We start from the raw sequence: 27,583 nt of genomic DNA on the forward strand, positions 1-27,583 counted from the left end.
GATATTAGTCTGCCATTTTTCATGCCTGATGAAGTCATAGAGGATATAGATGTTATGCAGTCTGTGGAGCACCATGAAATAGTGATGCATTAAACTTAAAATGGCTCAATAAATAATTCTCTGCTAAGACAAGGATCCATACTAACAACTGTTAAAATTCACCAAGTACAGACCAGGCACAAGGCTCTGTACTCCATGCACTAGCTCGTTCAGTTCTTACAGCATTTCCAATAAGATAGGTGCTATGGTTAGGGTAGTCCCATTTTACAGATGAGCAGAATGAGGTTTGGGGAGGTCATGTGACTTGTCAGATTCAGCAAGTGCACAGAATAGGCCCCCAGGCAAGCTGATTCCCCAGCCTCTGCTCAGATACTAGATTCTTGTATAGCAAAAAAGTAATTGAAAAAGTCTACTTGGTAGATTTCTTACCCAGTGACACGTGAGTGTGCATCCATTCTCTCTAAAAGGATTAACTGGAAAAATAAAATAAAATAAAATAAAATAAAATAATAAAATAAAAGGATTAACTGGGACGCCTGGATGGCTCAGTGGTTGAGCATCTCCCTCTGGCTCAGGTCATCATCCCGGGGTCTGGGATCAAGTCCCTCATCAGGCTCCCCACGGGGAGCCTGCTTCTTCCTGTGCCTTTGCCTCTGCCTCAATCTCTGTGTCTCTCATGAACAAATAAAAAATTTTTAAAAAATAAAATAAAAGGATTAACTGATCACTCACTTTGGGCCAGATTTGATTCCCAACTGGTAACATTTGTACCCTCATAGAGGAGAAAAAAATGGCCTTTCTCTGATTTTAAAAAAGGCCACATTGAGCCCCTTTTAGCCAGGCATCCCCTTCATCCCACTCTGAGAACAAACTTCTGCATTTCCAAACAACTTAACTAGATATTCTCCAAAACTGCTTCCAGCTCCAAACTTTGATGATTCTGTAAGATGGTCATAGGCTGGGGTAGTAAGGGGAGACGCCACAGAGAATACAGAGCTTTCTCTGGGTCCTCAAGGAAAGGTCATTCTTAGAAAAATCAAAAAGAGGCAGTAAGGCTGGAAAAACTGAACAAAGGTGTTGAGGTGGCACTTGCCTGTCATTCAGAATGACTATAAATAACTGTTTCTCTGCGGTGCAGGGTTGGTGGGAAGAAGGGTAAGAGAAGGTGGGAGCAGGTGCAGGAGAGCCTGGAATGCCAAGCCCACGATGTGGAGCCCCGTTTGGGGCCATGGAAAGCCACTGAAGACTTTCAAATGCAGAAAAGAATAAGTCGCGTGCAAAGATAAATAGAGTGTTAGGCTAGAAACTATTAGGAGTCCAGGCAAGATGATTCCAGCAGCTACATGTAGCTACATGTAGGAGGAAGAGCACCAGCAAGGGCAAAGGGAAGAACCAGGTGGCAAGGTGGAAATGACCTCAGCACAATGTGGAGTCATGCCAGGGATCCTCAACCTGACACACCGGCCCCCACACCTTTCTGTAGTGGGGCTGTCCTGGGCATCAGTAGACATTCAGAAGTAAGGCCCATCCCCTTGTTGAGCTGTAACAACTCAAAATGTCTCCAGACCTTGCCAAATATCCCCTCTGGGGGGCAAAATCACCTCCAGTGAAGAATCATCATTTTCTGAGAATCGAAAGAGTAATCATTTCCAAAAGTCATCAGTTTCCCTTTAGAGCAGCAAAGGTGAGAAGGAAAATGGGTGAGATCAGAGATTTGGTGATTAGAGGTTACTAGGTACCTTCAAGAAAGTTCCTTCAAATGGATGACAATCAAAGGTGAGCTACCCGCAGAAAGCCAGAAGCCTTGGTTTGGGACCTCTATGAGCCCATAAAAGGAACAGGTTCCTATTCCCTACTGACTTCCAAAGGAAGGTCAGAGATGAAAAACCTAAAATCTCCCCTGGGGTGAGTGCCCTTTGCAATCGCCTTCACCTCCAACCCAGTTACGGTCCATCCTGGGGCCAGATGTCGCCCAAAAGGACCACAGCAAAGGGGGGCCAAGTGAGCGACAAAGTGTAGAGACTTCTGAGATTGGCTCAGGGTTGGCACTTACGGAACAATAAACCGAGCCTTTGAAGAGGCTAAACAAAGGAACCATTTGTCTACTCCAGCAGCCTGACAAAGGGAGGCAAGCTCTCGGAGGACCAGGAATAAAAGAAAGCCAAGCTGGAGAGGAGACTCAGGTTTACTGGGTCCAGCCCAAGACCCTCCGCCAGGATCTGAAGTCAGTAGGTAAGAGAGCAACCAAATATACTCAATGTGACACAGGGAATGCAGCCTCTAGGGTTTTAAGTTAAAATCATCTATTTTCTTTTTCCTCTTCTCGGTCGCTTTAAGTCCTGCAGCATAGGGGTGGGGCGAGGGAGACAACATTTTAAAAACATGCATTTTTAAAAATGCACCAAGATTTTCTTCACTGCCTTTTTTTTTTTATCATTCCTACGAATGAATGATTGGCCAGATTTCGTCTGCTCGTCTGCTGAAGAGCTTCCCAGTGTTCCTCTCACTGGGACACATGGTTGGCACAGGAAATACTGGTGAGGCTTTCCCATCCTTTAACATTCTCTGGCCGCCTTGGTTTTGAATCTCATGGCCCTTCTTTCAAAATGATCTTTCTGCAGGAGATACAGATTGATCATTTCCCCCCCTTCTCTGCTCCCTCCTTGACAGGTCCCACATGACTTCGAGGGGTTTTGAAATTACAACCCAGCCTTCCTGGGGGGTTTTCTGTCTCACCCCCGAGTTGGAGCTGGTTGGACCACCGGGGTCCAGTTTCTATCTGTATTAGTCACTGCTCTTAACTGTCAAAGATCAACTCACTTGGTAGGAAACTTTTTGACGGGTAGGGGAAGATATATTCAAAGAAGAGGAGAGGTGGGCACTGGTGTTTTGTAAGTCACACATTCTGTATCTCTTGAAAGAGGGGAGAAAGTTGGATCAAATTGCTCATTCTTTCTGCACACCTTTCTTTTTTCCCTAAGCCTAAAAGCGGCACTGACAAAGTCATCGTGAGAATATTTGTTTGTGAGAATTAATGATTCTTATGTGTACCGTCCTGGAGGGAAGAATGTTCCCTGCAGTGACACAGTGTTCTCTCCCAGGAGGCAATCTCACTGGACTGTTTACCTGGAGTCCCAACCCGGGGCGGGGAGGCGGTGGGGGGACAACAGAGCTGCCCTTCTGGAGACCCGCCTCTTCTTGAAACCCCAACAACACCCTAAAAAAGGAGAGACACAGCCTTAGAGTGTCCCTAGACCAGCAAACCAGGGGTGCCCGGTCAACAGACACCTTCAACCGACTTCCAAAAGGAAGTAGAAAGACCAAAGTTGTCCCTTAAACAAGTGCCCTTAAAAATATAAATCTCAACAGCTATCTCTGGGTGACCAGGATTACAAACTCGTTCTGTTCTCTTACTCCCTTATTTTTATTTTTTGTTTTATTTATTTTCTTTTTTATATTTATTTTCTATTTTGCAATTTTTCTTTCACAATGAGCGCACACCCCTTTGGTCATCTGCAAAGATATGCATTCATTTTAATCTCCCCAGCCATGTTCCACCCAGCAAATGTCTACTCTAGGTCAAGTGATTCTTGAGAATTACTAAAAGACAATGAAGTCCCTTAACCTGGTGGAGATTCGATTTTCTGTTTCCTTGGCTATAAAACGGGATGGCCCCTACTCGGTTTGGAGGCACAAAACAACTCCAAGCTGTTACTTGAAAGTAACACCCGAGGTGATGTCACCAGCCTGGGGGAGAGTGATGTTGAGTCCTGAACCCACAAACAGCCTATCTGCCTGGGGTTCACACATCCTCAACAGTTCCACACCAGGCTGGCATAATTCAGTAGTCAGACAGTAAGACAGGGCATATCTGCCATCTTTCATAGCTTTCAAAAACTATCCTTTAGGTCAAGCTAAACCTACTTTTGCTGTTGTTGTTTGATTAGGTTGGGTGGTTTGGGGTTTTGTTGTTTTTGTTTTTGTGTGTCCTGGGGAGTGTAGTCAGTTAGCCTCCAGCAGAGCAAAGCCCAAAGTGCCAGATTCCTGGGAAACCACCCTAAGAGGCCTCTTGCAGGAAGGATCTCCTGTTGCCAAATTTCCTGAGGATACACTAGGTGATCAGACACTGCCAAGCATCCTTCTCAATATAAAGAGACTACCTGAAATATTCACTCCCGCTAAACATGCAATGTAAATTCCCTTCACATTTACTTACCAGTTGCTTCAGTATGAAAACTTTTGAACACTGTTTTCCAGTAGAATCTCAAATGCCCTACCCCTGGGTCACTATCAGAATATCTAGCTATTGTTCACCAGCCCTGTTTTCAGGGGGTAGAGGGGGGAATCTTTTTAATAATAACAAAACACAAATACCCCTCCCCTTCCACTGTGCCTCGCCTCCTCTCCTCCCCCAACCCCCACCCCCCATATGAATCCAAGGTCCTGCTCTACAACTTGACGGTTAGGAGATGATGGGTTCCTAAGACGTGCGGACTAAAGCTTGTTTTGCTCCTTCACAGTGTTCGTGTCTTTACTTGTTAATTATTCCGTGTTTTCTATAAATAGCATCAGTTCTCCATAGGGTGATATTCATTGTTAATAAGTGTTGATGGAATGGTTTTCACCCCTGCCTATGCGGTCCAATAGCCGCCTCCCAGCCACTTTTCTTTCCAGCAATTTCTCTTCCTTCCTCTCCTTTGCAGCCAGCCCGAAGGAGTCGGTAAAGGAGGGAGCTGGAAACTCGTTTTAAGGACCCGCCCCATCCTTCGCCCTGCAGGAAACCCTGCGCTCCGGACGCCCCAGCCCCCACCAACCTCCCTCCTTCCTTGGCATCCGGACGCGGCGATCTCGGCTGCCAGTAGAGGGCACACTTACTTTACTTTCGCAAACACCAGAGCGGGTGCAGCCCGGGGAGGGGGCGGGAGGGAAAGACGCTTTGCAGCAAAACCTTGACTAGGGATTGGCCGCTCTCCGCATTTGCGGCAGAGGCCTGGAGGCCGGAGTAATTTGCAGCCCTTAGAGCCGAACTGCGCTGTGCGCTTGATTTGGAGGAAGTTACTACTCATTTAACAATTGAACGCTGAGCTGCAAACTCAACGGGTAATAATTTATCTCAAACACGCTATGCAAGCCCTCGTACCCACCCCTCTCCCCGAATTTTCTTCTGTTTGGGATTGGGGGGTTGGGGGGGTGCGGAGAGGAAAAGTTTACTTAAAATGCGTTGGGGTGAGGGACCAAGGTTGGGAAGATTGCCTTTGTTTTTAATGCCCCAGTGTAATGCGTAAGAGCAAATCCCGAGGGAATATGCATTCTATATTAAATATAGATTCACGTAGGGAGCGAATAAATCGTACGTCGTGTTGAGCAACATTTTGGGATGATGTGTACAAGAAATGTATATAGATGTACGCGGATTATACATAAGCACTTTCACTATGGTGTTGAGAAAAAAAAATTAGTGAACTAAGGAATTAGTGCTTGAAATTTGGCCAATGTTTAATGGGTAACAAGACCCCGCCAGGAAAAAAAAAAAAAAAAAGGCACGGAAGTCACATTTGGCTCCTCTAGTTTGATCAGAATCGATGCAATTCTTTTTGTGTGCATGATCTGGATTCCAATGATAAAGTGGAAAGAAGACCCGGAGAGGAAGTAAATGTCCCGGTTTACCAGAGAAGGAAAGAGTTAACGGTCTCTTCTTCCCCAGGATCTCTGCAAACTCCCAGGGCCGGGTCCTCAAGCTCGCCTCTTCCTCCCACCCTTCCTGGAGACTCCAGCCCCGAGGCTTGCACCCCCTCCCCAAAATTCTCTCGTCTAGCGCCTCTGATTTCCCCTAAACCTGGGAACCCCAGACTGGTGCAAACCGGCGCCACGGGGCGCAAAGAGGATTTGTGTCTTTTCTGAAACCTGGCTGCGGAATTGGGAACTCCGAGGGAGAGGCGTGGGGGTGGGATGCGGGTGCAGAAAGTGGGCGGGGGAGGGTCCCCTGCCGCGCGCACCAGCCAACGCGCTCCTCCCTAACTCCAGTTCCGGAACACGCAGGAACGATCCCGGGGATTAGCGCGTCTTGGTGGGGTGGGGTGGGGTGGGGTGGGGTGGGGGGTGTCGGGTGGGGGGGAGCAGCAGGCTCCCGCTGACCCCTCTGTAGGTCTGCGTGGGAGGGGCGGGAGCGAGGGCGTCTGCGGCTTAGGCAGCAAATTGAGGCATTCATGGGGTGGAAGGTACCCAATCGCAATAGGTCGCGGTACGCAAATAAGGCATAACGCCGCCAACAAATGCAATGCGTGTTTATTCACAACGCGCTCTCCAAGCATACGTGGCAGTGGGTTGCTGAGTTATTTTAATATTCCCGGCATCGGCTTCCTCCTAATGCCTCTTATCATGTATCCCCATCGCCACTAACACCCCGCACACTCAGGGCGCGCGCCCATAAATACCCCCGGCTTCCCTCCCGTCTTCACTGGACTGATTTTTCCAAACGCCGCCCAGAGGTCCCCCAGCCCTGGGGAGGCGCGCCCGCCCGGGCCGTGCGTGGCGCGGGGCGAGTGGGTACACGGCGGGTCCCGCGGTCCAAGGCTCGGCCGTCCCGCCTGCGATGGTGTAAGCACGCAGGGCGAGCGCTGCGCCAGAGGGGCCGCGGGGAGAGGGAGAGGCTTGGAGAGGGAGCAAACAAGAAAATGGTAGGCGCGCGCAGTTAATTCATGCCGCTGCGCTCTGACTGTTTACATGCGCGGGCTCGGCGCGCCCCAGTGCCAAGCAGCGAGGGCCGAGCTCCTCCCCGCACCCCCCTCCCCACTCCGCCCCCGGCCCCGGCCCCGGCCCCGGCCCTCCCTCCGCACCGTCGCCCCTCCTCGGTTCCCAAAGCGGAGGGCGGGCGCGGGGGGCGGGGGGGCGGGTGGAGGGGAAGAGAAAAAAGATCCACTCTCGCGAATCCCCGCCCACCGGCCCTTTATAGGCGAGGGTCCGCGGGGCCGAGGACCCCCGAGCCGCGCGTCTCCGAGCTGCAGCCGCCGCGCCCCGGCCGCCGCCTGGCTCCCCGCCGGCCTCGGGAAGGGCAGGGCTATTCAGAGGCTTGGCGGGAAAAAAGAGAACAGAGGGGGAGGGATCGTGCTCAGCAATATAAACGCTGGTTTTCTGGGCTTCTCCGACTCGCTGTAATAATCCCTGCGAGAGACAGAGGGAGCGAGCGGGCGCGTCCGCCCGGGTGGAAGAGCAGAGCGAGCGGAGAGCGAGCCGAGGGGCGCTCCGGGCGCCCCGGGGAAGGGAGACCCGGAGTCACAGGGGGGCCTCTCCGCCGCCGAGCCCCCGCCCGCGGGGCGCGCGACCCCCCGCCGCTCCCACGGAACTTTGCCCGCCGCCGCGGGCGGACACTTGGCTCCCCCCCTCCTCCCCTTTTTGGAACTTACAACCACCCGAGAGCGAGGAGAACGCGACTCTCCGGACGCGCAGAGGCTCTACCCCTTCGCCTATTTGGGAAGACACTTCTCCCCGCCGCCGCCCGCGCCCGGCTGCCCTGAAAGGCGCTCCCCGCCGCATTTTGGACGCTGGATCTCCTCCGGAGAGTGGAAACCCCGGTAAGCACCCGATCTGCCTTTTTCCTTTTTTTTTTAATTTTTTTTATTTTTTTTATTATTATTTTTTTTACCCTCCTCCCCTGCCCAGGCTTCATGCCATGCCGCGACGAGTCGAGGTCGACTGCCCCAACCGGGATGTCGTGCCTGCCATTCCTGCGCTATTGACACTCTTCTCCTCTCGGAGTAGTTGGTGGGCGGCTCGGGGTGGGGTGAGGACGAAGCAGAACGGGATGGGGTGGTAGGGTGGCTTGTCAAGAGCGGAGGGGAGGAGGACGACGGGTGCGTTTTTAAAACTCGCCTTTTTTTTTTTTTTTTTTTTTTTGCTTATGGATTATTGAGGCTGCCCCCGGACCAGCTGGACATTCCTGCTTTATTGCACTAATTGCTTTTGCTGTGACTGGGGGGGTGGGGGGTGGGTGGGGGTGGCCGTGCTCCGCGGTGGGCAGACAGCCCTGTGCATCCTGAGCTCCTGGGAGTAAGAATTACAAATCGCTTGTGCGAGCCCGAGAGCTCCGCAGCCGCGGACTTTTCCGCGTCTCCGAAAGGGTATTTAAATTTCATCTTTACCGCATTTCTGACAGCCGGAGGCAGACACTGCGGCGCGTCCCGCCCGCCGGTCCCCGCGGCGTTTCCCATTCACCCCCTGCTCCTTTTAAAGAAGTTGGCATTTGGCTTTTTTTTTTTTTTTTTTTCTAAAGAATCCTAAAATTAGGGATCTTGGGCTTCCGAGGCGCTGGTCGGGACTGGGTGTTGGGGAGGCGCAGGGACCCGGGAAGGGGACGCTGGGCAGGGATGGGTCTGATTCTCCTGGAATCAGGGGCTGGGGCGGGGAAGGGGGGGGACGGGAGCAAATCCCCGCACCCAGCCTTGGCTCCCCCGCCGCCCGCGGTGTCCCCGTGCCCCCCTGAGATGCGGAGTGACGGCAAGGAGCGGGGCTCAGGGCTTTTCCAGAACAGCTGCTACCCTCGGCGGGTGTAGGGAAGACGCCCGGCTCCGGACGCGGAGTCGCAGCAGGGGCCCTGGCGCAGTTGCGTCGCGGGATTGGGTGTTGGAGGGAGGTGCCCCTGGTATTATCCAACACCCCCCTTTTATTTACGGGGGGAAGCGTTACGGCCGGCGGCTGGGCTCGCCCCACCAGCCGGCGAGAGACACCCAGAGGAGCCGGCAGAGGCGGGGAGGGGGGGCGCCGGCGAGGGGAGGGGAGGGGAGGGGAGGGGCGGCGGCGCCCGCGGGGGGAAGGAGCGCGGCGAGGGCGCGAGTGGGAACGGGCGCGGCGCGGAGGGGCCCCGCACGGGAGGGGGCCGAGCGCAGCCGCTCCCGCCGCGGCGCCTCTCGCCTTCTCCTTCAGGTGGCGCAAAACTTTGCGCCTTTGGCTTTGGCGGATCGTGAGCCCCGCCGCCAGCCTCTCCCGGCCAAGCGCTTAAGGAGGCCGGAGCGGATCGCGAGGGCTCTGCAGCGGGGCGGGCTCCGGGCCAGCGCTCCGGAGCTGCTGCACCGAGTGTGCGTCTTGGATAGTAGGGGGGGCCCCCCGGGGGTGGGCGCGAGGGCCGCGCTCTGGAGGGGAGCGCTTGGGCAGCGGGGCGCGCGCCGCGCGGGGCTGCAGCCACCCACCCGGAGCCCCGTAACTCAAGATCGCCCCCTCCCTTTGTGTGCCCCCCTCCTCCCCCCACCTCCGCAGGCTGCCGCGATGCCTCTCAACGTCAGCTTCGCCAATAGGAACTATGACCTCGACTACGACTCGGTGCAGCCGTATTTCTACTGCGACGAGGAGGAGAACTTCTACCAGCAGCAGCAGCAGAGCGAGCTGCAGCCGCCGGCGCCCAGCGAGGATATCTGGAAGAAATTCGAGCTGCTGCCCACCCCGCCGCTGTCCCCGAGCCGCCGCTCCGGGCTCTGCTCGCCCTCCTACGTCGCAGTCGCGTCCTTCTCCCCCCGGGGGGACGATGACGGCGGCGGCGGCAGCTTCTCCACCGCCGACCAGTTGGAGATGGTGACCGAGCTGCTGGGAGGAGACATGGTGAACCAGAGCTTCATCTGCGACCCGGACGACGAGACCTTCATCAAAAACATCATCATCCAGGACTGCATGTGGAGCGGCTTCTCGGCCGCCGCCAAGCTCGTCTCGGAGAAGCTGGCCTCCTACCAGGCTGCGCGCAAAGACAGCGGCAGCCCGAGCCCCGCCCGCGGGCCCGGCGGCTGCTCCACCTCCAGCCTGTACCTGCAGGACCTGAGCGCCGCCGCCTCCGAGTGCATCGACCCCTCCGTGGTCTTCCCCTACCCGCTCAATGACAGCAGCTCGCCCAAGCCCTGCGCGTCCCCCGACTCGGCCGCCTTCTCCCCGTCCTCGGACTCTCTGCTCTCCTCGGCCGAGTCCTCCCCCCGGGCCAGCCCCGAGCCCCTGGCGCTGCACGAGGAGACACCGCCCACCACCAGCAGCGACTCGGGTGAGCCGGACCCCCCGGGGCCTGTCAAAGGGGGCGGCTGGCTGGGTCTCTCTCCTGCAGCTGCTCAGCGGGCCACCTCAGTTGACCCCAGCCTTTTCTCCCTTCTCAGCTTTAGGAAGGGAAACGTTAGGTCTGGAAGGGTCTAGGGAGCTCCTCATCCCGGAACACTGGGCTTTTTTTAGGGTTCCCCTCTGCATCCCCTTCCAAGACAGCCGGCCCCCTCCTCTCCCTCCCTCCCCTTAGGAATTTCATTGGTTTTTTTTTAATCTGCTGGCTTATCTTGCAACTCAATCCACTCCCTCTTACTTTTCTTAAAGCATTTTAATTGCCCCGGGGTGGGCGGTGAGGGTGTGTGTGAAGGAGGGCGGTGGGGAGGAGGCTAAGAGAGGATTGATCTCTGGGAGAGTGAATCAATTGCCTCCCTCTTCCCTTCTGAGGAGCTGCTGCGATTTGATTTCGAGGAGTAGAGATCCACAAAAAAAATGAAGCCGGGCAGTGGCCAGAGGCAGAGTAGTAGTCTCCCCTCCGGCTGCTGTGAACTAGTGAAAGTGTTGTAAGGGCGGATGGGCTGAGGAGCTGGGATCTGTTCAGCCTGTTTTGAACTCTTAAAAGTAAATCCTTGCCAAAATTGGACTTATTTCCTTCCCCCACCCCTAGAACTTTTGGCAAAACCACAAGAATTTTTTTTTTCTTTTTGCACTTCCAGTAAAAGAGGGAGTTGCTAAAGTCATACCAAGAGATTTGGAGCTATCATTTGCAACACCTGAAGGGTTCTTGGTAAAGTCCCTTAAAAAATAGGAGGTGCTTGGGAATGTGCTTTACCTTGGGTGTGTCCAGAGCCTTATTAAGTCTTAGGTAAGAATTGGCATCAATGTTTTATCCTGGTGAATGGTAATTTTCTTGTCTGTGCCATAAACCCAGCTGTCATTCTCCCTCTCTTGACTCTGCCTTCATGGCAAGAAGAAGAGCAGGGTCGATTGGCTAGCTTGTTCTTCAGGGGTAACTGTTCCCCGGGCTCTTTCGGGTGCAATCAGAGTTACACAGCATTAATTTCATCTGGTCACTGGTGGCTTGAAGGACACTGTTGCTAACCGGGTGGCTTCTATTTTTTCCTTTCTTAAAGAGGAAGAACAAGAGGACGAAGAAGAAATTGATGTTGTTTCTGTGGAAAAAAGGCAGCCCCCTGCCAAAAGGTCCGAATCGGGGTCCCCCTCTGCTGGAGGCCACAGCAAACCTCCTCACAGCCCGCTGGTCCTTAAGAGATGCCATGTGTCCACCCATCAGCACAACTACGCGGCACCCCCCTCCACCAGGAAGGACTATCCCGCCGCCAAGAGGGCGAGGTTGGACAGTGGTAGAGTCCTGAAACAGATCAGCAACAACCGCAAATGTGCCAGCCCCAGGTCTTCGGACACGGAGGAGAATGACAAGAGGCGAACACACAACGTCTTGGAGCGCCAGAGGAGGAACGAGCTGAAACGGAGCTTCTTTGCCCTGCGTGATCAGATCCCGGAGTTGGAAAACAATGAAAAGGCCCCCAAGGTAGTGATCCTTAAAAAAGCCACCGCGTACATCCTGTCCGTCCAAGCCGAGGAGCAAAAGCTCCTTTCCGAAAAGGACTTGTTGCGGAAGCGGCGAGAACAGTTGAAACACAAACTGGAACAGCTAAGGAACTCTGGTGCCTAAGTCCACCTATTGGAGGGAGGAACTGGAATCGGTCATGAATTCTCACTTGTTACTAAGGGAAAGTAAGGAAAAAGGTTCCTTCTGCCAGAACTGTAGGGGATCCTCATATCTGAACTTGTTTCAAATGCATGTTTAAGTGCAACCTCACAACCTTGGCTGAGCCTTAGGATTGAAAAGGTTTAGCCGCGATGTAAACTGCCTCAAATGGGACTTTGGGCATAAAAAGAACTTTTTTTTTATGCTTGCCATCTTTTTTTTTTTTTCTTTCTTTTAACAGATTTGTATTTAAGAATTGTTTTTAAAAAATCGTAAAGTTTACCCCATTTTCCTGTGTAAATATGGTCATGAAATGTAAATAACTTTAATAAAACGTTTATAGCAGTTATACAAAAAATTCAAACCATGTATTATAAACCATAATTTTTTTTATTTAAGTACATGTTCCTTTTTAAAGTTGATTTTTTCTATTGTTTTTAGAAAAAATAAAATACTTGGCAAATATATAATTGAGCCAAATCTGAAGTGGTGAGTGTTTTCTTTCCCTTTTTTTCTTTCTTTCTTTTTTTTATTATTATTCCCTTTTCATCAATTCCGATTCACAGAATTTGGCCCTCGAGGGAATGAGTTTACAAAGATGGGAAAAGAAGTTATTTAGGAAAGGGCAAGGGCTTTTCTTTGTTAAAATGGGTCTGGGGCCCATGAGGTCTTTATTTTCTCAGGGTTATAAGATGCTTCCTGGAGATTTGTGATAGGGCCAGAGTCACTACTTGAAAGAATGAACAGGCAGTAGACTGGTGAGAAGGCAAAGGGATGCCAGAGGTTAAAGATAAGTTAAGTATACAAAGGGGGTGAGGGCTGGGGGTGGGAGGAAGATGAAGAAACTCCACTTCTGTTAACCCATGCAACTCCCCTTGCTGCTTGCCTACAACCACCAGGTGCCAGGCCCTTTACGTGGGTTATCTCCTCTTAGGTCTCAAAGGTGCTCCAGGAGGCAAGTTACTAACCCTGATTTGCAAACAATGAAATATGGAGGCACAGAGGGGTTTTGTAACTTCTCTGGAGCCACATAGTAAAAGGCTGAACCCAAGGTCCCCATTCCATTGAAAAACACTAACACTTCACTCTCACACTTTGGTGGTTCATCCTGGGTCTAAAGTGCTTGAGGTCAAGACCGCTTTTGGCTTGGGGTCTGATGGGCTGACTCAAGTAATTTAAGCATATTAACTTATTTATGTGCCAGGCATTCTTAGAAGCATTTTCCTTCTAATCATTCCACAACAGCCCTATGAAGGAAATGAGCCCAATGTTGATTTCACCAAAAGACTCCGCTATGTGCCCAAAGTCCACTGATCATGAACAGTAGTAGAGCTAGGATTCGAACCCAGGCAGTCCACCCGTAGCCTGTGCTAGAACACCTCACCAACAAGCCAGTGGGAATAAACTGGCTGCTTCCAAGAACAGGAGTCACCGATCTAGCAGATTGTATGCCATAAATCTTAACATTTAGGCCCTGCAGGACATCAGTTCCCCATTTGTTTGTGCATTTCATTTTGTTACTTTGTTATTCATTCTTCCATGTTTTCTTTATCTGAGAAAAACCCACAAGCCATTCACTCCTACCTTAGCCATTTGTTAAATGAGATTCACCCCTTGCTCCTGGGAAGCAGCCAGTTTGGAATGCTACTGCTCCAATCATAAAATAAAACATACTTACTCTTTGGCACATGAGTCATTATTTTGGAAACTACAAATTCCCCTTCCTTCCAACCTCTTTGACACACAGACACTCATGACACATGGTCATCATTAGAACATGAAAAGGCATTTTTGAATGTAGACATTATTAATTATAAGCCTTTGCAAACCCGGGGCCTGAACGGGAAACTAGAACGTTGCCTACATAGGCAAATGGAAGTTACTATCTCTGTTCTAATTATCTCATTGTTCCAGCCTCAGAGTGGCTCTTCAGATCCTGTACTCTTTTTTTAGAACTTTAATCCACCACCAGGAGCACCAACCACCACCCACACATCAATAAGTAATTACTGTCTTTGGTTCTGAACTCTAGAATAGTTTACTCAAGTCCTCAATGTCTTTTTCTGGATCCTTTATTTTGGATCCCAAGTCCCACCCTAATAGTTTCATGTAGTCACACCCTATACCCTAAATTCAAAGGGAGATACAATCCACAGAAGTTGAATAGTTCAAAGTGTTAAAAAGCGGGGGCGATCTTAAAAGATTCACTCTTTGCCCCTTTGTGGCTGGAGTGCAGCTCTGAGTGACTCACTTGAGAACAAGGAAGGTGTTAATTTGATCACTAAGTCCAGGCAAGCCAGCAGAATAGGAGAGAGTGTTCTTCTCTGGGAAAACAACTCCCCATTCCAAATAATCAGGAAACAATATAGGGATCCAGAGCTTGGCTGTGGGGATGGAAGGGAGCCATTCCAACTACCCATTAGCCGTCCCCCCCCACCCCCACCCCAGGTTTCTGAAGCAAGAGTAAGGTCGGAAAACAGCAGATGCCAACTTCTTTCCAGAAAGACAGGTTGATCTTGACCCCAACACAAATTGGCTCTCAGAGGCAACCCAGGGAGTCCCCAGTGTCTGTGCCATTGTTCGATCTACTTTGTAGATAACAATAATCAAGAACCAGAGATGGAGGGAGGAGCTTGCAATTTGGTCAGGAATCTACAGGAAGGAATGAGCTCCTACTGACTATGCCTCTCAGCCGGGATGATGTCCAGGAATTAATGACTACTACTCCAGGGGATTCTGGGGGTGATTTTGTTTAAGGATGGAATGTATAAAGAGGAAGGAAGTGTTATTTCAATGCTGCCATTTGGAAGCAACAAAGGAGATCCACATTATAAAAACAACCAAATTTTTAAATGAACAAAGTTTTCAAAATCCCAGCCTGATACTCACAGCTAGGATGTGTAAGTAGAGTGCTCTGCTGGTCTTTAAGACAAACTCTGGCACAGAGCTTGGGAAAGAGGACAACAAGTGTTAGGGGGTTTTCTGTGGTTTATTTTAATAGCTTACGATTGGCTCAGTCAGTAATAATTTTTCAGCATACATGCTAGGGGCCCCTGAAGCATTTCTTCCCAACAATAAATAATCCTTAGGCTAGAAAATGTTGAAGGGTATCCCACAACACAATCTATAAATGCACTGGTAGCTTCACAAAAGGCTCCTCGTTTAAGGTTATAGACCATTACAGGCCTATTTCAAAGGAGAAGGAGGGTAAAAACAAGCTAATAGGATGGGAACAGAGACACATTAAAAAAAAAAAAAAAAACTAAAAAGACTCTACGCCCACCACTAAGACCGTAGTAATAATCTTTCTCTCATCTAGATCTTCCAGGAGAGAATTTAGACTAGTTCCAAATTTAGAAGAAACCCCCAAGAATGTTTGCTTTGCCTAATTGGCTGGAGGTGACTCTAAATGACTCTTAAGTTGATTTTGCATTTTGTTTTTAACTGTATTTCTTTCAATATTAGTCTACCTAAGAAGACACTGTTGAGGGGAACCAATGTTAATGGGATTGTAGATCCTCCGAGGTTGAAAGGAATGTTCTTTGTTCTTAAACAATGCCTGGGAGCTCAGCCACAAACCCCAATACTTTCTTCCCATTGTCACCCCATCAGCTGATCAAGAGATAAAACAAGTCAGTACAGTCAGGGGTCTCTGGGGGTAGGGAAAGGGGGAACTTGAGGAGAGAGAATTAACCTTTATTACACACCTACTATCTGCCAAACCCTCTATCTCACAGACCCTCACAGCAACCCAGCTGGAGAGCGATTGTTGAATGTGACAATACTGAAGTTTAGACAAGTTCAATAGCTCTCCCAGAGTCACACAAGTACCAACAATAAATACAACAATAGTAAGTTAATGTTTACTACGTGTCAAACACTTCACATTCATTATTTTATGTCATCCCCAAAGCAACTCTTAGGAGATTAAATCTATTTCTAATCCCCATTTTATGCGTAAGAGATTGAAATTTTGAGAGATTAAATAATTTGTCTTCACTCACAGAATTGGCGAAATGGTGACAGCACAAATTGTTCATTTGTTCGTAAATATTTATTAAGCACCTACTGTGTGCCCACACTGTGCTGCCTGGTGAGAAGAGATGCATAGATAAGGTCCTGGCCCTGAGTCACCTATGGACTAGCGGAGAACAAAGAAAACTGGCAATCTAGTAGACCAAATTATTTTACAAACACTTTTAGAATGGGATGGAGTTGAAGCTCTCTGCCCAAGACCCCACCCTGTGCCCCCAGGGAAAATGGAATCAAGGATGGAGCTCAAGAAATGCTGGAGGAGGGACGTTTGGGTGGCTTAGTGGTTGAGCATCTATGCCTTTGGCTCAGGGTGTGATCCCACAGTCCCAGGGTTGGCTCCCTGCATGGAGCCTGCTTCTCCCTCTGCCTATTGTCTCTGCCTCTCTCTTTCCCTCCCTCTCTCTCTCTCTCTTTCTCTTCTCTCTCTCTTTCTGTGACTCTCATGAATAAATAAATAAAATCAAGAAATGCTGGAAGAGGAACAAAGGAGAAGAGTCATTAGAGGGGTGGAGGGAAGGTAGAGGACATGGTGTCACTGAAGCCAGGAGGAAGCCCTTCTACAAAAGCAGAAAGAGGGGGATCCCTGGGTGGCTCAGGGGTTTAGGGTCTGCCTTCGGCCCAGGGCGTGATCCTGGAGTCCAGGGATCTAGTCCCACATGGAGCCTGCTTCTCCCTCTGCCTGTCTCTCTCTCTCTCTCTCTCTCTCTCTCTCTCTCTCATGAGTAAATAAATAGAATCTTAAAAAAAAAAAAAAAAGGGCAGAAAGAGGTACAGCAGGATGTGCAGAAAATGGTCCATTAGACCTAAGATCTAGGATCCTCCCTAGGATTCTCCCTCTTCTTCATGCCCTTTGTTTAATCCATCACTTCAAACATCTGCCCACTCATTTCCCCTACATCCTGCCCTCCTGCAATGCCCTCTCCAGGAGTTCCCACAGTGTGATGCCTACACCATCAGGCATCATCACCACCCATGGATTTGTTAGAAATGGAAACACAGGGATCCCTGGGTGGCGCAGCGGTTTGGCGCCTGCCTTTGACCCAGGGCGCGATCCTGGAGACCCGGGATCAAATCCCATGTCGGGCTCCCAGTGCATGGAGCCTGCTTCTCCCTCTGCCTGTGTTTCTGCCTCTCTCTCTCTCTCTCTCTCTCTGTGACTATCATAAATAAATAAAAATTTATTTAAAAAAAAAAGAAATGGAAACACATAGTCTCTTGAATTAGCACCCCAGGAGATGGGCCCCAGGAAACTGTTCCAACAAGCCCTCTGGAGCTTGAGAAAGTTGGGAAAGCCACTGTCTTCTCCATCACTACCACCCCAGTGATCTTCCCAAATCACAAATAGGAATATGCCCCTCCCATGCTTAAAACCCTTCAGAGGGTTTCTGCTACCATTCACAGGAAGTCTGAAGCTATTCTACACCAACGAGGTCCTCCACACACTGCCTCCTGTCCACTTACAGATCTCATCATCGTTGCTCCAGTGTCCTGTGTCCTGTGAGATTTTTCAGACACTTTGCCCCCTCTGCTCAAAACACCGTTGACCCACCACCCATCCAATCCACCAAAATGGGGCCTATGGGTCTGACGAGTTTTTACTCACCTTCTAGTATCCTCTAACCCTGAGACAAGGTTCCTTAGGAGACTAGGATTACGTATCCAAACACTTCTCACTCTTTTTGGACGTCATTCATCCTACTTTGAGAAATGGAACCACATGGGTCCTGTTCACCAACAAATCCTCACTCATCACCGACATAGACGCCTGGCATCAAACAGGGACTTAACAATAATTTCACGAATGGCTGAAATGAAGAGCCATTTTAAAGCAATGTGGATTTGAAAAGGCAAAAAATAAATAAATAAATAAAAATAAAGCAAAGTGGAAACATTTCTCACTAACCTTTTCAAGAAGAGTAGCTGTGAGGATAAGGAAAGAGATGGCTTTTTATTTTCATTTGATTGGCTTGAGAAAAATTTGATTTTATCTTATTAAGGATGGAAGAGATCATTCGTTTTTATGCTAACAGGACAGAGCTGAAAGGGGAGAATTGAAGATGCAGCAGGAAAGGGGGATGAAGCAGGATGTGGCCACCCTGAAGGGCAGCTTCCCTCTTTTCCTGCCCGCTGCCAATCAGGCCGCCTGGAATTCCAAAGGCCCTCAGCTGTGTGTGGAATGCGTGTGAGCTAAGGTGAGGGCGATGCACTCCACACGTGACCACTCCTGCAGACAGGGACTCCTCCAGGTAGTGACGGCAGAGGCCAGCCCAGGTCTCCTCCGCCAGGCTCTCAGGGCTCCCTGCTCTAGTTCTATCATAGGCCATGCTCACCTGGGTGAGAAACCACCTGTTTCATTCCCTTTTCTCTCTTGCTAGACTCTGAACTTCGGGAGATCAAGGTCTCTGGTGTTCTCCTTCATCATTGTACCCCGTAGGGCAGACACATGTCTAATGTATAAAATTGTTTTGAGTGGGGATCCCTGGGTGGCTCAGCTGTTTGGCAACTGCCTTTGGCCCAGGCCGTGATCCTCGAGTCCCAGGATCGAGTCCCACATCGGGCTCCCTGCATGGAGCCTGCTTCTCCCTCTGCCTGTGTCTCTGCCTCTCTCTGTGTCTCTCACAGAATAAAAAATAAATAAACATGAATAAATATTCAATAAATAAATATTCAATAAAATGAATAAATAAATAAAATCTTTTAAAAAACAAAAAATAAAATTGTGTTGAGTGAATGAATGAGCGTATCAACACATGAATGAATAAATGCACATATATTTGCCATATATTTTAAGTTTCTACTGGGGCCGTCAGTCTTTCTCACTCTGTACAACCCTATGTTTTGTGTTCAGCTCGTACTAAATCTCTTCCCCCCTCTGGACAGCAGGAGCCTCAGCGATAGCTTCTCTATCAGTCTACCTTACCAGCAACAGAAACTCAGCTTAAATTGACAAATGCAAAAAAAACAAAAAAAAGCAAAGAAGAAGTACACATTAGCTTATGCAACTGAAAAGGCCCAGGGGTGCCTGTATCTAGGGGCTCACACTATAGCTTTAGGATTCTTTCCATACTCTCATCTAGGTCAGGAGCTCCCTACCCCACCTGGGGCAAAGATGGCAGCCAGTAGCTCTGGGCTGACACAGGCTCCTGGAAGGGATTCTGATTGGTCTCCTGGGATCTCATGCCCACCTGAGGCTGGTGGATCCTCCTGGTTCCCAGCCCCCTTCCTGTGGTAGAGCTTTGATTGACACCCCCATCCAGCAGGAGGAAAGGTGATCCCTAAAAGGTAAAGATGGGCCCACAAAAAGAGCTAGTTGACTCACGGGATGATTGTGGTGCTAAGCTCCTCAGAGCTGCATGGAAGAGCCCAGGTGTTTTAAAAGACCCTGACTGACTCTCAGAATTGCCTGAGGATCTTCTTTATAAAATAAAGATTCCCGAATCCACCTCAGAGCTACTAAACCAGAATGTCCAGAGAGTAGGGCCTCGGATCCTATATTTTTTTCAAAGTTCCACAAGTGACAGGAAGGAACAAGTAGGTTTGGGGACTAAGGTCAGAGCTGAAGGCCCCTGGCTTCTGACCTGAGTTTCAGTCTGGCTGTACCACCAGCTGGCTGTGTGACCCAGGCCAAATGACTGCCTCTCTGAGCCTGTCTTTCCCAATTGGCAGGGGGGAAAAAAAAGAAAGGGGTGGCCAGGGCTCTGTGGAAATCACACCTCTCTGCCAGGGCTTCTGAGAGAATTAAATGAGGTACCATATGAGAAATGCTGTAGCACAGATTCATTAAAGGAGAATTTCCTCTCCTTCTTCCCTCTTCCCACTTCTCCATTTCAATGCATCACCAAGTCCTTCAGATTCTACTTCAGAAATACCTCTTGGCTTCCTGCCACCGCTACCACCTTCTTTTCACCCCCCATCATCTTTTGTCTGGGTGCCTAGTAGCTTCTCACTGCCCCTACCAGTCTGGTCTCCTCAAAGGCCCAGGAATGGTCTTCAAAAGATGGCAGATTGGATCATTCTCCAACCCACAAGAATTTAGACGCTCTTCTTACTCAGACTATAAAGTACAAGTATCTTGATACCCGTTCCTCATCTGCCCCCCAGCTTACCTGTCTGGCCTCCAGCCACATCACTCCCTCCGGTATAGACTACAGCTTCCTTAAGGCAATTGCATTTCTTCTGATTGCCAAGCACGTTCTCTCCTCCGGACCTCTGCTCTCGTTTCTCCCTTGGTCTGAATGATGTTCATCTCCACCATGTCTCATTTTGAATGTCACCTCTTCCGGGAAGCCCTCCCTGGTCTCTGCTCCCTTGGTTCCCTTTCCCATGCTTATCTTGTTCCCAGGAGCTACTAGCGGTTAAGCACTGTGACTCTCTTCTCGTTCACAGTGCTGTTCGCCTGTTCTATGTTATCTCACAACATCCCGAGGAGATGAAAACACTCACTTCCTCATCATACATATTAGCATACTGAGATTTAGTCATCAGGTAACTTCCTCAAGGTCAGTATAGCAAAGCGGTGTCACAGTAGCAGCTCAACCGTAGGTCATCTGATTCCATGTCACCAGGTTTGTCCACTTCCCGCTGCTTCTAGTCTACCACGCTAGGTTGAAATTGCCTATGTCCTTCTCTTGCCTCCCCCTTGGAATTGGAGCTGCTTACGTATGTGTCTTGATATTACCAACGCTTAGCACTAACTAAGCCATAGAAGGGACTCAATTAATGTTGCCAAATAAATAGTCAATGTACTCATGTGCTAAGATCTGTGGCCAGACAGAGACTGGTGACAAGTTTATGTCCAAAGGAATCTGTTCCTGCCACGCTATTTGAGAGTCGGGTTAGGGTCCAGGACACTGGTAGAGAGCTGGAGGCAATGTTAGCCTTTGCTCTCTAGATGAAGCTCCCAGAGAAGATGAAGTCTTCCCAAGGGCCTTCAACTACTTTTTGGCTGTTTTGGTTCGAGATTTCGGGTCTTCTGAGCTAGAGGATTTGTTTCCTTGCTTTACCTGAATCCAGGATACCCTCCTAAGTTAGGGGCAACTTACCACAAGCCCAGTTCTCAAGCCCATGCCAGGTCTTAATTCCACCCCCAAACTTTCCCAGTCAACAAATACTTATTGGGTACTTCCTACATACAAAGCAGGCACCAGTGTGGAAGAAATCAATTTAACAAGGTAGTAAAGAAGCATGACATTGAACAAGTATTTATGCGAATAATTAAATAAATAAATCCAAGTGCCCAAAACAGTGAGAAGAACAGAGTGTTATGGGAGTGTCTAACAGCCTAAGGGTTCAGGGAACGTGTTCAGCTAAGACATAGAGGATGGATATGGGTTAGTCAGGCTAAATATTCTGGGACCCTACTATGGGAGCAAAGAAGACATGCTCAGGGAACCCAGAGCAAACTAGAATGGAAGGAGCAGATAGCACAAGGAGAAGAATATCGCGGGATGAAGCCCAAGGGGTGGGGCCCAAGCCAGATCACCCAGGAACCTGATGAAGATATTTGGATGGACTATTGTCTGAGGACAGACAGCAGTGGAGGCATTCATATCATTCCCACCATGTTTGTTGGATCCAATGGTCATGGCGACACCATTCCCACAGCCTTGGGTTGTGGTCAAGTCAAAAGTCATAGTGTTGACTTTCTGCACTGCTATTGTCTGTACCCATCATATTTTGTACCTTTGTCTGTAATGTAGATCAGTAGGCCTAGACCAGGTAACCATAAATATTAAGTTCTTTCCAACAGAGACATAGCAATAATGATAACACCAACATATATCAGGTACTTTCTATGAGCCCAGTACTGTGCAAACACACAGTGCATGACTTTTCTCCTTGAATCTTTACAACAACCATGTGAATAGGAAACTATGATTATTTCCATTTTACAGATAAGGAAAAAAAACTCCAAGAAAAACTAAATAAATCATTCAAGCGTCCCCAGGGACAAGGTGGAAGAGAAGGCATGTCAGCCCAGGTCAACTCTGCTCCCCAGCCCGATTCCTTACCTGCCATATCACACTGTCACAGTCCTTCAGAAAGTCCTGAAGCCTCAAAAACCAGGATGGCCCGGGCCAGTCCATTTTTAGGGCTGTTTCGGGTGCTTTGAACTTTTAACAAAGTATGCCATATGGTGCTGGAAGACTCCCAGATGACTACTGTAGGAGCCTTCCCATGAGGTGTGGGAGCATCCCAAAGTCTGTGGCACCACAGTTGGACATGAACCACATCTTGGCACCTCAGCCCCTGACTGTCGCCACATTAACACAAGCCAGATAGGCGTCCTGAGGCTGTTTGTCCAGAAGTCCGCCACACCCCCTCTCTCTTCTCAATATCACAAATCTCCCTCCCAAGCACCAAGACTGCTACCTCTTCCTAAGTAAATTTGAAAAATTGCTATGGAGTGCATCCCTGGCTATAGGCTTTAGCCCAATGTCCTCCTACCCGCAGTCAGCTCTTCAGAAACTGGTCTCTGACTTGAAGTCAGCCACTCGTGACCATCAGGGTAGGAGGTTTAAACATGAGAAGAAAGATGATCAGAGCAGTGGGAGCTGCTGGGGTCAGAGAACATCCTGGAAGGATAAGCCCCCACATGTCACATGAGCTGATCATCTCATTTCGCAGATGAGGAAGTTGAGGTCCAGCCAGGAGAAGAGCTGTGGATAGAGCACCCAGACACTCAGAAGCAGGTGGAACAGAAGCCTGATTTTTTTAGGGCTGCTTTTTTTTTTAGATTTTATTTATTTATTCATGAGAGACACACAGAGAGAGACAGAGACACAGGGAGAGGGAGAAGCAGGCTCCATGCAGGGAGCCCGATGTGGGACTCGATCCCAGGACCCCAGGATCATGACTTGAGCCAAACCAGTCAGTGGCACCACTGAGCCACCCAGATGCCCCTCTCAGGCCCACTTTTAAAAGCCCCTGCAGCAATGGGGTTCCAGACATCTTTCCTTCTTCGAGTGATGCACCCCCACCTCTTTTTGGAATCTCCTCTTACCCAGGGTGGGTCGTCTTAAGAGTCCCAACAGAAAGCCACAGAGATGCCCAGGGAGACCAACCAGACTTTTTCTCCCTGGGCCCTGCCAGTCTTAGAGTCTTAAATGGAGTGACCCAGGAACAGAATGTAGAAATGTGAGCCCATTCTTTCTGGTCGCTGTCCCTGGAGAGAACAAATTGTCTGGCTGTTTAGACGCTTGGCATTCCTTGGGACCAAGGCTGTGTCAACTCTGTAGTTCCAGGTCCCCAGCAGTCCTGGGAACTCTCCAACGTCCTTCTGGGAAATTTTGTTTAGGATTCAGTTCATCGTTAGAATTTTTTTTGTTTCTTGTAATTAAAAAGCTCTGAGTGATGGAGCATTCCTCAAATTTTCCCCACAATATCATGCTGCCTTGATCTGGGACAACACAACAACTTTCCAAAAAGAAAAAGAAAAAAAAAGGCAGCAAGCTGAAAACCACAATAAGGTAGAAATACAATCAAATCCTGAGCAGTAACATCTTCTATGTCGCGTCTCATTGTCTCATCGGCTGCATATTTTGTTCTCCGGTTATCTACAATTAGGGATAATTTGTACCGGACTTCAGGTCTACCAACATAGCTGATAGCAGGCCGTCTGGGTATTGTGGCGTCTCCACTCTGACCGTCTAGAAGGTCTTCCTCCCATCAAACCCAAATAAACTGCTCAACCTAAGCACAATTCTTAGATTTAAGAAAAAAAAAAAAAAAACTCTCATTGAAAAAGAAAAAAACAAAACAAAACAAAACCTCCCACTTAAGAAATCATTGTTTTGTGACAAGTATTGTGCTAAGGGTTTTACATGCACCATTTAATCAAACCAGCAATTCTATGGAGTATTGAGATTTATCGCACTATTATCAGTGCCTATTATTACTAATATGTGCAATCATTAATTAGGGCAAAATATTATTAATGTTTCTAATATTACACTATAATTAGCTCCATTGCATTAAGGAAAAAACTGGCCATCAGAGATGGGGGGTGTGGAGGTGTGGTGAATGCATTGCCAAGGTCACATAGCTAGCTGGTCAGAGGCCTGAGATATAAGACCAGGTTGATCTGGCTCCAGAGGTCTTGCTCTAAAACCATAGGTTGAATCATCTGGAAAGACTCAGAGACACTCACTCAAGTGGTTCTCAATCAGAGAACCCTCCCTGAATAAGAAAAGGTGAGTATCAGAATCTCCAAGGAAATTGTTGCTTGAAAAGCATATATAATGATATAATTTCATATTTGAAAAATGGAAAATATACCTATCTCAGTGCCCTTTCTTTCTTTCTTTCTTTCTTTCTTTCTTTCTTTCTTCTTTCTTTCTTTTCTTCCTTTCTTTCTTTCTTTCTTTTTTTTTTTCTTCCTTTCTTTCTTATACAAACCAGGACACATTTGAGAGTGGAAGGGGCTGGTGTGAATGATCCAGTCTGGTGTCACAGGTACAGTGGGGTGTAGGATCACAGGTGAGAAAACAGAGTCTCAGGGAGACTAAGACTTCAGAGCAAATAAGTGGTCCAGATGGAATTGGAACCCTGGAAGAAAGAACAGGGGCACCCATCATACCCCCTGTGACATTTCTGAGGCCTCATGTTCCTCTAATCCTTCAAAACTGCAGTCAACATGTGCTCATGCCGAGCAGCCCTTCCTAATTCCCTTCCTAATTAACCACAGTGGGTTTTGCAGCCTTGACGTCTTTTTTTTTTAATATTTTATTTATTTATTTATTCATGAGAGACACATAGAAAGAGAGGCAGAGACATAGACAGAGGGAGAAGCAGACTCCCTGCAGGGAGCCCGATGCAGGACTCCATCCCAGGACCTGGGATCATGCCCTGAGCCAAAGGCAGATGCTCAACCACTGAGCCACCCAGGTGTCCCAGCCTTGACGTCTTCTTTTACTCACTGGGTGCTACACTTTATTCATTTTCTCTTCATTGTGAACTGCTTGTGCTTCTTGGGGGGGGGTGCACACATGCACCTGTATTTTGGGCGGTTCCATGTCAATTATAACTAAAGGTCGGTTACCACTGAACTGAAATGACGCATGAGTTAGCACTGAACATACAAAATGAAGGCACAATCCTGATGTGCCCAAGTTTCTGTTAATATGGTGCTTTGATAATGCAGAGCACCTGCATTCTGATTTTCTCTTCCACAGTATATTATTTCCCAAGCTGCCATGGCCCCAAAAGGGTGGCTTACGACCACAGGAATTTTTTCTCACAGGTATCCACAGGGCCATGCTCCCTCTGAGGCTCTGTGGAGGATGCTTCTTACCTCTTCCTAGCTCCGCTGGACACCACCAATCCTTGGCATTCTTTGGCTTGTAGATTCATCACTCATCTCTGTCTCTGCATATGGGCTTCTTCCTTGTATTTATTTGTATGTATTTCTGGGTCTCCCCTCCTCTTACTATAAAGACACCAGTCATTAGATTTAGGGTCCACCCTAAACCAGTATGACTTCATCTCAACCAAGCCCATCTGCAAAGACATTATTCCCCCGAGCAAGGTCATGTCTGAAGTTCCCGGTGGATGTGAATTCCAGGGGGACTCTCTTCAGCCCCGTGCAGATGGGTAGGTCCCTCCAGGCCTGGGTTTGGGGCAAAGATCCACACTGCTGTCAGTGCCTAAACTGGGTAGTACACATCATAGGCCCTCATAATCCTGGTGGGTCGCAGGGCAGCCTGGAGTTCAGCCCAAAAGTGGTGATTTTTTCTCACCACTCCGGCCCTCTAAACAAAAAACCACTCCCTAGCTCCCTTCCTTCCCTTTTTCAATGCTGTCTTTTCTGGTTCCCCACCCACCCTAGCCTCCCTTTCTCTTTCCTTCCTCCTGCCAGCCAGGAAGGGCTGATGGTGGGGGGTTGAGGAGGGGTTCGTATGCGTGTATATATGTGTGTGTGCATGCGTGAGCGTGTGTATTCCAGAGGGGAGGATCTCCAAGCCTCCTCACCCCACACAAGCATTTCTGTGCTCTGGCATTTAGGTTGCAACGCCATTAGCAGCTCCCAGAGAGCCAAACTATATTTTCAGCTCTTAGTCAAATAGCCTGTCTTGGCCACACACGCTTCTGATTGTTTTCTCCAGAAGTTCCAAGTGAAAAGTTTCCCCATTGCAAGCTCAGCCTGTGTCTTCCTCTTTCTTTAGTTTCTGGATGCTAGTTCACTTTTTCTAATTAAAAATTAACAGCATGTTGTCACTCACTGAGCTTTTACTGTGTGCCAGGCAGTGTGTCACACACGGCACACACTTCAAGTCACTCATTCTTGACATGATACCCCTCCGAAAGAGGAGGATATTGAGGTCTTTGAGCAACCATGTTGTTTCCCCAGGGTGACACCGCCAGCTCAAAGGGGGGTCAGAATTTGAACCTATGTTCATCCGATTCCACGGCACTTTCTCTTCGTCCACGAGGGTTATGAAAGTGACCCTTAGATATTTTATTCCTTCACACGGCCTCCCAGCCAAGCTTCCTGAAAATGTATGAGAGCACGGAGTATGATCTGTTGTTTTCTGGAAGGAGTTAAGCAGATTCTTCACATTTTCTGGCTCCTCTGAAATCACCAGGGGGGTGGGGTTGCTGTTAAAAGGGAACTATGTAGACAAAGTGACAGACTTAAAATTATTACCGAAGATTGTCTTAGAATCCATTTTTCTCATAGCAGCTGCTTTGGGCTTCTGAGTGCAATATCTTAAGCCCTAAAATGCAAACTTCTCACAGTTTCTAAAAGCTCCTTGTTGGCAGATTTCCACTGAACTTGATTCAGCATGCTCTGTGGGCTGGGGACAAGAAGGCACAGTGTGTCTTCAAATAAGAGTCAGCCAACAACCTCACATTCTGGAGACTCCAATTCCACTCAGCTCCTTGCAGCTTCTTGGGTGAACCTGCTTTCTCTTGCCCCTGTGCACCTGCTGTCCCTCTGCTGAACACCTCACCCTGAACACAACTGCTTCCCAGTGAATTTGTCCTTCAAGGCGCCATAGCACCCAGGAAGGCATTTCCCCACCCCACTCATCCTAGGAGTCCTTGTCTGAACCCTAAAGCAGCTCCCAATGCTTCGCTTTCAGGGCTGCAGATAGAAGGGGTTTAACACCTGAGCTTTGCCTCAAATCTACTAAGTTGGGGTCTCTAAAGTGGAACCTGGGAAGTATGCATCTTAACAAGTTCTCCAGGCACTTGGGAAGATGTCCCAGGCCTAGCTTTCCAGCACTGAGTCATTACTTCATCTTCAAAATTCTTATCCTGTATTTAAAAAAAGAAATTTAACAGTTACACATGGCCTATCATGGTCTATGCACTGTGTGCATGTCACTCTGTCAGTTCACGTGAGGGTCAGAACAATATTAGTGAGGAGGATACAATTATTATCCCTATTTTTCAGATAAAGAAACTAAGGTACAGAAAGATTAAGGAACTGGTCTGAGGTTACTTACCCACTAAGTGGCAAAGCCGGCTTATCTATGGATTTCTTTCTTTAAACCTTCTCATTTGTTAAATTCAAATAATTTACTTGAATTTTATGCAAAATCTATGAAGGCAGGGATTTTTAGCTGTCCATTTCTGGACACTCAGAGTCTAGAAGAATGCCAGGTGAAGAGTTACCATCACCACACATTTGTTGAATGAATTAATGAAAACAGAAACACTTAATGTGGGGTTGAGGTGTTCTTTATATCTCCTTCTCATACAAAAAAATACATGGATATATTATCCCTGTTAAAAAGTGTGCCCTGCAAAAAAAAAAAAAAAAGTGTGCTCTTCCTAAAACCATACTGTATTTCTGTCCTGGTATCT

The 27,583-nt window shown here is 48.5% G+C and overlaps 1 protein-coding gene and 1 long non-coding RNA gene across 3 annotated transcripts; both read left to right on the plus strand.

Annotated features, from left to right (window-relative positions):
* The first annotated feature begins 1,897 nt into the window (after positions 1-1,897).
* On the plus strand, positions 1,898-5,370 carry LOC140603406 (uncharacterized). The gene is made up of 2 exons (XR_012006387.1): positions 1,898-2,232; positions 4,704-5,370. It is a non-coding gene; the product is annotated as an uncharacterized lncRNA (long non-coding RNA).
* A 1,598-nt stretch (positions 5,371-6,968) lies between these two features.
* On the plus strand, positions 6,969-12,217 carry MYC (MYC proto-oncogene, bHLH transcription factor). 2 transcript variants are annotated; one of them, XM_072774493.1, is made up of 3 exons: positions 6,969-7,571; positions 9,250-10,015; positions 11,139-12,217. In XM_072774493.1, exons 2-3 carry the CDS (start codon positions 9,259-9,261, stop codon positions 11,699-11,701), a joined length of 1,320 nt encoding a protein of 439 aa, XP_072630594.1. In that variant the 5' UTR covers positions 6,969-7,571; positions 9,250-9,258; the 3' UTR covers positions 11,702-12,217. The 2 variants fall into 2 exon arrangements, with proteins under 2 accessions (XP_072630594.1, XP_072630595.1); XM_072774494.1 differs by lacking the exon at positions 6,969-7,571 and adding an exon at positions 8,918-9,071.
* The last annotated feature ends 15,366 nt before the right edge of the window (positions 12,218-27,583 follow it).

Source organism: Canis lupus, chromosome 14, assembly GCF_048164855.1.
Source record: "Canis lupus baileyi chromosome 14, mCanLup2.hap1, whole genome shotgun sequence".
Taxonomy (NCBI): domain Eukaryota; kingdom Metazoa; phylum Chordata; class Mammalia; order Carnivora; family Canidae; genus Canis; species Canis lupus.